The sequence below is a fragment of the Lampris incognitus genome, chromosome 7 (genome assembly GCF_029633865.1).
Source record: "Lampris incognitus isolate fLamInc1 chromosome 7, fLamInc1.hap2, whole genome shotgun sequence".
Lineage (NCBI taxonomy): Eukaryota > Metazoa > Chordata > Actinopteri > Lampriformes > Lampridae > Lampris > Lampris incognitus.
In genome coordinates this window covers 28,396,526-28,406,052 of record NC_079217.1, presented here as the reverse complement: position 1 = coordinate 28,406,052, position 9,527 = coordinate 28,396,526, and the positions used below count along the sequence as shown (strand labels likewise).

The window sequence follows — 9,527 nt, the reverse complement described above, 5'->3', positions numbered from 1 at the left end:
TCACCATGTCCCACATGCTACCTCTCTCGCCATGTCTCACATGCTACCTCTCTCGCCATGTCTCACATGCTACCTCTCTCGCCATGTCTCACATGCTGCCTCTCTCACCACGTCTCACATGCTACCTCTCTCACCACGTCTCACATGCTACCTCTCTCGCCACGTCTCACATGCTACCTCTCTCGCCACGTCTCACATGCTACCTCTCTCGCCACGTCTCACATGCTACCTCCCTCGCCACGTCTCACATGCTGCCTCTCTCACCATGTCTCACATGCTACCTCTCTCACCACGTCTCACATGCTACCTCTCTCACCATGCCTCTCTCACCATGTCTGACATGCTACCTCTCTCACCATGTCTGACATGCTACCTCTCTCACCATATCACAGTCTCACTGCCTCCCACTCCCCCACTGCCCCCTCTCTGCATGGCACTAACCCCTCTGTGGCTTGCTGTCTTTCTTACTTTCATTTATTTCTGTTTTCAGTCTATGGCTTGGGTAGGGGACCTCAGGTCCCCAGGCTATTTATGGACCCCCTTACATTTTTACATGGCCAATGCAATTTCTCAGAGGACCTACATGGGGGATTTTTTGTTCTGGAATATTAATGGCAAAATTCTAAATTACCATTAATCCATACGTATGCAATTTTTGTACTGCATTTGTACAAATGATCGAAGAAATTAAATTTCACATGCATTAGCATAGCCAACACTGACCTTGAAATTAATCCACGTTTCATTTCTTACAATGTGTTACTGACTGTGGCAACCAAAACTTTAGCATTACCAGTTAGCCATCTTTGAAAGGAAAGTTGATGATGAGTTTCATTTGTTTCACAATGAATGGGCTGAAGATTATCTTTTTGTTGAAGTGTTGCCCAACCCAGTGTGTTTGAACTTTAATGAAATTCTACAGTTAAAATAAAAGAGAATTTTTATAGATATTTCCCGCTAAACATCCCCAGTATGAAGCCTTTCAGGGCCCAGTGCAAATTCAGAAAAACCAAGCACCAAAGGAAATTTGAATGTCCGGTAGGAAACTTTTTTCCAAGCCCCGAAAGAAGATGGATAGTGTCGCACAGGCCAGTTTTGTGGTTAGCTAACTCATTTGCTGAAGGCTGAGGCCACTTTCCTGAAGCAGAATTTGTGAAAGTGTGTGTGGTTGCTACTGCAGAGCTTACATCCCCGAAAAGCTGAAGTTACTGTAGAATGTTAGCTTGTCTCGCTGGACTGTGTCATATCGAACCGAGACATGGGACACGGTGACACTAGATGTTGAGAAATCTCTCAAACAGTCTGCTTCCAAGTTCAAGTTTGACTCACTCTCATGGATAAGACAATGGACATCACCGATGCAAGGCAGCTGGCCATTTTTTCTTGGGGAATCACAGATGTCTTTGACACACGAGATGACCTGCTTGCTCGGGCGGCCATACAGGACATTACTAGAGGTGAGGACATTTATGAAAAGGTTTAACAGTAATGAAAGACTATGATTTGTCTTTCAAAAAACTGAGTAATGTGAAAGCTGATGGTGACCCAGCCATGGCTGGCTCACAGAGGAGTTTGGTAACAATACCAAAACTGGTTTCCTCCCACAGTCCAAAGACATGTAGCTCAGGTGAATCAGCCGTACAAAATTGTCCCTAGGTGTGTGTGTGTGTGTGTGTGTGTGTGTGTGTGTGTGTGTGTGTCAGCCCTGGGATGGACTGGCGGCCTGTCCAGGGTGTCTCCCTGCCTGTGGCCCAATGACTGCTGGGACAGGCTCCAGCATTCCGCAACCCTAATTAGGATAAGCGGCTTGGATAATGGATAGATGGATGGATGGATGGATGGATATGACACATCTCCATTAAGGGTGTAAGAAAATATTGATAAACTTGGTTATCACAGTACTGTCTAACACAATATTGTGTTGATTTTCATAAATGCTGCATCAATTCTTAAGATACACAAAAAGAGCCGTAGCAGTGGAATCGACTTAAATGTGTTATTTAAATCTCCAACCACTAGGTGGCTGGTGCAGTCTTGTGCCCCACCAGATATGGCTGTGATTACTCTGATTTTATACATACTGATGTTTTTATTTATATATTCATAAAACTTTAACAAAATGTTACAATAGATCAGTGTCTGTAGTATATCTCAAAGTATAATGAATTGTGACGCGTGTGTTGTTATGCCAATCGTATTCCCAAATTCTTGCCAATACACGGTCCAAGTCTCCATCTGGATTTAGTGATTTATTTATTTCTCACTGTGTTATCCACTAGAAGAAGTTGTGTGCACAGTTGCTAGGGTTAAAGAATTTGATGACAACCTCCTTATTCTTCATCAACTTCATTAAGCCTTGAAGACCGAATAGTCGACGGTTCAAAGATTTAGGGTTTGGAAGCTGATCATGGAGATCTGGTGTACTACTATTAAGTGCGCTGGCTGAGCAAAGGCAACATGCTTTTGAGATTTTACAAACTCAGGTAGGCAGGGTAAATTTTCATGGAGTCAAAGGGGAAACCAGCAGCAGGGCTAAGCAACAAAAAGTGGCACCATCTCTCTGAGTTTAATGTGGAGCTGCAAGGCGCCAACCAGCTTATTACGTCTTCACTCCTTTCACATGTGAAATTGTTTAAAGCAAAACTGAATCTATGGCAAGGACAACTTCAGAAGGGAAATACAGACCACTTTCCCAAACATTGTGAACAGAAACCTCCTTCACCGGCAGAGTACACAGAAGAATGTGCACACATGCTGGAAAAGTTTAACGAGCAATTTCAAGATGTCAAAACGAAAGAAGAGTATCTGAACATCTTTGCAAAGCCATTCGATGCTAAAGCAGCCAACGTGCCAGAGTGCATGCAGTTAGAAAACATTACGTTGCCGAACATCACTCAACTCAGGGCCAGACACAACAACACGGATCTTCTGGAATTCTTCAAACAGAACCTGAACACAGACGAAAACCCAAATGTGCTGACTCCCCTGTAAGTCGCTTTGGATAAAAGTATCTGCTAGATGATAAAATATAAAATATAAATGTAATTATTTCTAAAACAGATTTATAACATTTTAGATGGAAATTGTACCATGTTTACTGTTTTTTTGTTTTTTTTGTGATCATCAAGGCATCTTAGTTCATCAAATTGATCATGAATAAAGAAAACATACATGCTTACTGTTTCATATTAACTAACATACAAAATAAATAAATCACTGCTTTTGGTGAGAGGACCCCGTCTATTCACATTAGCACAGCAGAGGTTATCAGAGGAGGAGATAATTGTTTTGTTATTTTAGATGTCTTCTATTACTTGTGGAAACAACATGCACTCTTTCCCAGTGCATAAATAAAGATATGATACCGGCTTGAGCTTGACCCTGCCTTGTTTTGGTTACGTGACCGGCCAAGCAAACAGTCATCCACTTCCAAACCTTACTATCCCAAACCTTAAAATAGCAAGAGAGTTTCCTCATTTTTAATACTAGCCAGTTGTAACAGCATGCAAACACACATTGTGATTAAGTGGTAGTAAATTTAAACTTGCAAATTTAATCCTGTACTAAGAGCGGTGAAACTGACCAATATATAATGATCAGCCTTTAACCTTACTTGCTAAAATAACAGTACAATCATTTTAAATCCTCCTATTTAAAGCCTAGCTTTTCAGTTAATTAATTAATTTATTTATTTTTTACCTAATTCAGTTCTGTCGTCTGCACTGTTATGGTCCTGCATTTAGCTTATCTTGAGTTTTAATAGGATCTTACTATCTGTTTTTGCCCAAAATGCTGTTTTTATCCTTCTGCCTTCAAGCCCTTGAGAAAAAAAAAGCCTGTTGAAAACTGTGGCGGTAACAAAGGAGTGCACATCAAATGTTGCTTCCACTGTAACAGTATAAATGTGAAACTTGCAAGATATGCGAAGCTGATCTAAACCAGTTATCGTCAGACGGTGAAAATGCTGCGTGTGTTCTTCGTTAGAAATTAAAATGTTGCAATAAAGAATTCTCGGGTTAAGCTTCGGGGTTATTTAAGCTCTGTGCCATAGTGGTTGCTTCTTTAACACTTCTGCAGAAAGTTTGAGCAGTTTTCATATAGTAGGCACTAGCACAGATTGATCCATCTTAGTTAGGCTCAAGTGCATCTTTGTCCTGGCTAATACTGTGTTGATTTTTTCAAATACATAAAGAGTATAAATAAAACCAAACAAATACAATTCCAATCTTTTAACTGAAACCAGTCAATAAGGGGGTTTTACAACTTAAAACAATCTCAATTTCATAAAATGCCTCATTACCAAAATTTGACAAGCTGTCTAAATAAAGCTCCATAGAAGGGGATGATGATCTAATGGGAGACAATAACGGAGACAATAACGTGTAATACAACAGAACTGTTTTTCCAATGAGCTCCGGATATATTAAGATATTAAACTGATGTTGCATAGAGCACCCAACCAAACCATCACATCCTCCGTCTCAAATAGTCAAAAAGCCTTTGGCAACGAGGGCAGGATGTGTGGCTCACTGGGACCTGATGTACGTCAATGAGAGAACATGGGCCTTCCTTTAAATAGAACCCTGTGCACATTTTTACCCTTCAAAATCTGTCACAATCTCTCACTCCCTCTCAACTAACACACCTAACACAGATATATTGTATAATGTGACAATGCACGTGTGATTTAACATGCTGCAGCTTTATGCAAAACATGACATCAGTTCCTAAAAGGGATGATTTTTTTCCCTCTACATTTGCTTTACCTACCTAGTTTTAAGTAAACTGTGACATGATTGACCTGCACTGTGATGTTGTTTATTATTGTGCCACATAGACGGGGCTACAGACTGCATGCCAACTACTGCAAATGAATGCCATTGTCTGATGGAGAGAGCCAAAGCTGCAGACTAATATCTAACAAATCACTTGGAAGAAGAGTATGATTGCTTTTTTTCTCAAGTAACTTATTTACGGCCGTTGTTGTCTGCTAATAGAATGAGAGTGTTTAGATTGAATGTAGCCCAAAAACAACTAGCAAAGGCCTTTTTGTCTAAATCCCTGGTCCACCGGGACCCTGGCTTAAACACAAACAACTTCTGTCATTCTCTAGAATAACATACAGGAAGATCACAATGGATTACAATTCAATTTAAAACCAATATTAAAACTGATATTTAATATCTAGGGAACAAATGTCACTAAAACATTCAGCACATTTACATAATAATGCTATGTGTTAAACATGGCAAAACAAATAGAAGAACCCTATTAAGCTAAAAAAAAAAAGCAGGAAGAGCAAAGCTCATGCTATTTTCCAGCTTCTAGCTTAGCTGTACTGGCCACTAACTTGGCAGGCTGCATCAGTCTGCTTCATAAATACTGCACAACCACAGCTTGATGAAAACCCCCACTTCTCTCAGGTACAACTGCAACTGCACTCTGGAGAACTTCATTATCAGTGGACAAAGTGGCTAAACTCTGTGTGTGTGAGAGAGAGAGAGAGAGAGAGAGAGAGAGAGAGAGAGAGAGAGAGAGAGAGAGAGAGAGAGAGAGAGAGAGAGAGAGAGAGAGAGAGAGAGAGAGAGAGAGAGAGAGAGAGAGAGAGAGAGAGAGAGAGAGAAGCTGTGTGTTGACAAAATGGACTTAATGAATGTCAACTCTTCTGTGAGTCTATTGGAGTCATGATTAAGCATCGCTTTATTTTGTGGATCACAAACTGACCCCCTTATTGAGTTGCAAAGTGATGTTTTCATTTACCATCCATGTCCCTGTGTGCCTCTGCGCCCAGCCCAGATCTCTCTTGGTCACTTTAGGGGGCCTTACAAAATGCGCAGTACAGCAACTGGTAAATCTCGAGGCTTTTTGAATTTTGAAGCTGCATGTCTAAGTGCTGCTAGAGAGGAGGCAGTCCAATTTGTCAACATCCCTGTCACCTTGTTCCACAGACCAGTTTGTGGAATGGGTAATGATGCTGTTCTAATAGTACTGATAGTCCACTAACACAGGGTTCCCTGGATACCGATTGGCAACATACAGTCAAGCACCTCACAGAAAAGGGCTGCTGATCAAGGATCGGTGTGCACTTCCAGCTGAGTGGATTTGATTGTAAAATAGGACTCGGTGTGGGATTCTGGATCAAGCACTCTTCTCTCAGAGCTTTGTGTGTTGGGCCAAAATAGGGCAAGAATGGCTTACCATCACTTGCCCAGACACTGACTGAGTAATATCAGGGCTAAATTACCCTTTCCCCTGGAAACAATCATTCCGGGCTTCTTCTAAAAGGCAAAATAATTAGATTAGGATACCGGGGTATGATGACACTTAATAATGAGGAGTGGGAGCAACTCACTAAACACTGAACTCACCGAGCAAAGATAATAAACAATCTGAAATATAAAGACGGCTATGCTCAAAATGTTCTTACCTCTATTCAATTGTGCATGCACTATGTCAAAGGCTATTATACCAACTACACATGAGACGAAAAATAGAAAGCTACAACTCTATTGCTGCTATACCTTCTACAGCTCCCTAACTAAAATCTAGTACAGTGGTCAGATAAAAGGTCAAGACAGAACAAATAACCATGTCTTCAGTTAAATGGAAACAAACAAGGAGTGGACACTTCTCTAGACAGTTTGCCATTCAGAAATAAGTATGATGATTGCTCACAAGAGGCAATTTTTGTTCTCTCACCTCAAAAAAAAAAACCAAAAAAAAACCTCATTACATTGTCCATCTCCAGCTTCCTGGGGCAGTATGGTGACCTTTCCTCTGATCCTCTCCGCTCAGTGCACTAAGGTTTAATCTCGACTTTGTCACTAGAGGGCATGAGCACAATAGGAGGTGGCATCTATGACGAGTCAGAGAACGGACTTGAGAATGGACTTGACGGCGGCACACATTCATGGACATGAAAGGATGATGAGTGACAGACTTTCAGTCATTTTACCGTGACGTAAACAGACCTCCTTTGATAAATTATCTAATCTGCTCATGGTAAGATGTCCACCCATAGCATCGCCAGCCAAGGCAAGAAGAGAAAGTGAAGTGAGTGAGCGAGACAGCAAACTTGCTGCATAGCCTACCTCTTGGTTCAGGGTTGTTATTAAGGAGGGAGTGATACAACTGTAGGGAGAAAGGTAGGATAAGACCCAAGAATCCACATGTTGTATAAGAAATTAACTTGATGTGCAAGCTAAATATTCTTCAACTAATCTGCTAAAGATCTTGATCTATTTCGTGTATCTTTCATACTCTGCTGGATGCCTGGTTGGATGAGCTGCATCAGTCTCGGAGTTAGTTATCTGGAGCAGTATTGTCTGTTTATGACCTCTGTTGCACCGCAAACGGTGACCTGGCATGCCTGGTTAAACATGAGCGCTGATGCAAGTACCTCCCATGTTGCAAGACATTTTGGTCTGTCATAGTGAGCATCCATTATTGTCAAAGAGAAGGGAAGCACTGACACCTTGGCTAAGCTGTTAAGCTGCCGTTGTGGTTGCATTTCATAGAAACACGGAAATGTCGACTGATTGAAAGAAGATTTTCTATGAATCATTGTACCGAATTGTTGGTTTTATACATTAGTCTCACTTAGCATGAATGTCTACAAATACAGTGAGACATCCCATTCAAAGAGCCTACCTTCCTGTTATTGCTAATGTAGGCACTCAAGGTTGTAAATCATCCTGACATGATCACAGATGCACAGATCAGAGCTGAGGACCTCTGGTTTCTTGGTTCAGAGAGAACTGTTCATAAAAACTCGTTAAGCTCTCTTCATTCACCAGGAAAAGCTAGCAAGCCCTCACATTGTGGGGTTTGAAAAATAATGTGAGGCATTCACCATCAGAAGTTGAGGTCAAAAGTGTTGTTTATGCTTAGCCTGCCTTCTCCCATCACCACTAATACTTTGCAGTTATGATGATTTGTTTTTTGATTCTACAGTGAAAGGCACATGTTCTGCCTATCACACAGGATGAGGCCTATATCCGAACCACACTGTGATCCGGTAATTGAATTATAATCTGTTATCATGAGGACCCTGGCACGAAGTATTGTTTATTTGAGCTTCATCACTGCATATTCACTGCATATTCAATGTATGTTGACTGCATATTCTCTGCATATTCATTGCATATTCTGTATATTCACTACATATTCACTGCATATTCACTGTATATTCACTGTATATTCACTACATATTCACTGCATATTCATTGTATGTTTACTGCATATTCTCTACATATTCACTGCATATTTGCTGCATATTCACTGCATATTCTCTGTATATTCGCTGCATATTCACTGTATTCATCACTGACAGACGTCTGATCACTTGGATCTCGCTTATTCTCGCACACTACTTGTAGAGCAACTAATGAAAATAGCATCAGGCACATGATGGAGAAAACAGACGAGCCTAAACTATTGTCTCATACCGTGCAGCTGATCAGTCACCCCACCTTGGCGTTAGCTTAAGTGCAGCGTCTGTTGCTTATCAGCAACATAAACACAGCCACGACCAAATTAAAGTAAATTAAATGAACAGAGGCATCAGACATCACTGCTTGCAGTATGTAACGAATGTTCCTCTGATTTCTCTTCTCACAGCAACAATATTACACGATGCCCCTGAGCTGTCACATCATTTATCCGATCAGATCCATGTTAGAAATCAGCAACGTTATTTTAGGGTTGGGGTTAGGGTTATGATTAGTCCAAGGTTAACAAATTAAATGTTAATGTGAGATCATCACTCACGTGCACATGCGTGCACAAAATGACAGGCTACTGGTAAATAAACAAATGCTAAGTTCGTTGGAGGCGAAAGGCATGTATAAACACCGCCTAGGAACTGTAAACCTAATTTGAAATAACGAATACCGATGATGATGATGATGATGATGATTTGCTAGTTATAAAGAAAACCGTGCGTAAAGCATGCCATGTCCAACATGAGACAGGATGCCTGAAGCTTCATAGGCCTTTTGCAACTAACAAGGTTATGAGGGATAAAACATTTAATAAAAAAGATAAAAGTTTCCATGCACAAAACAATCGATGCATATACTTCATACGCCAAAAGTTGACAAGACTCTGACCTGGTCCCGCGGAATGCAAGGCAGCGAGGTCCGGCGGTGGGACTTGTTGGTCTGACTATGAGCCATCATTTCCGAGGCCGCTATGGAGCTGGACCTCCGTCTCCTTTTGAAGACCGGGATGTCCTCCTCCTTCGCCCCGGTCACAGAGCCACAGCACCCCGTCCCGCTGGTCCCTGAGGCCGGCAGGAGCCGGTCAGCATACCGCGCAAGCAAAACTCCGATCAGCCCCAGCAGGTAGGCCAGGTAGGGTCTCCGGCTGGTCCGGATCCCGCTCAGAGAGAGGAGGGAGACGGCCCTGATGATGCTGATGAAGATAAGGCTGGACACTCCCTGGTCCAGTCGGACGACCAGCAGAGCCCCGCTGGCCAGACAGCCGAGCACAAGCAGGTTGGCGGGCAGGGACAGCAGCCGCTCCTC

The 9,527-nt window shown here is 41.8% G+C and overlaps 1 protein-coding gene across 1 annotated transcript in view; it reads right to left on the bottom strand.

The window, feature by feature from the left end:
* The window catches only part of LOC130115564 (cGMP-inhibited 3',5'-cyclic phosphodiesterase 3A-like), a 151,322-nt gene extending 142,030 nt beyond the window's left edge, over window positions 1-9,292 (bottom strand). Inside the window, exon 1 of the mRNA XM_056283273.1 lies at window positions 9,111-9,292. Within this exon, the coding sequence (XP_056139248.1) occupies window positions 9,111-9,179 (69 nt within the window). The 5' untranslated portion in view covers window positions 9,180-9,292. The remainder of the gene's footprint in view (window positions 1-9,110) is intronic.
* Window positions 9,293-9,527: the final 235 nt, after the last annotated feature.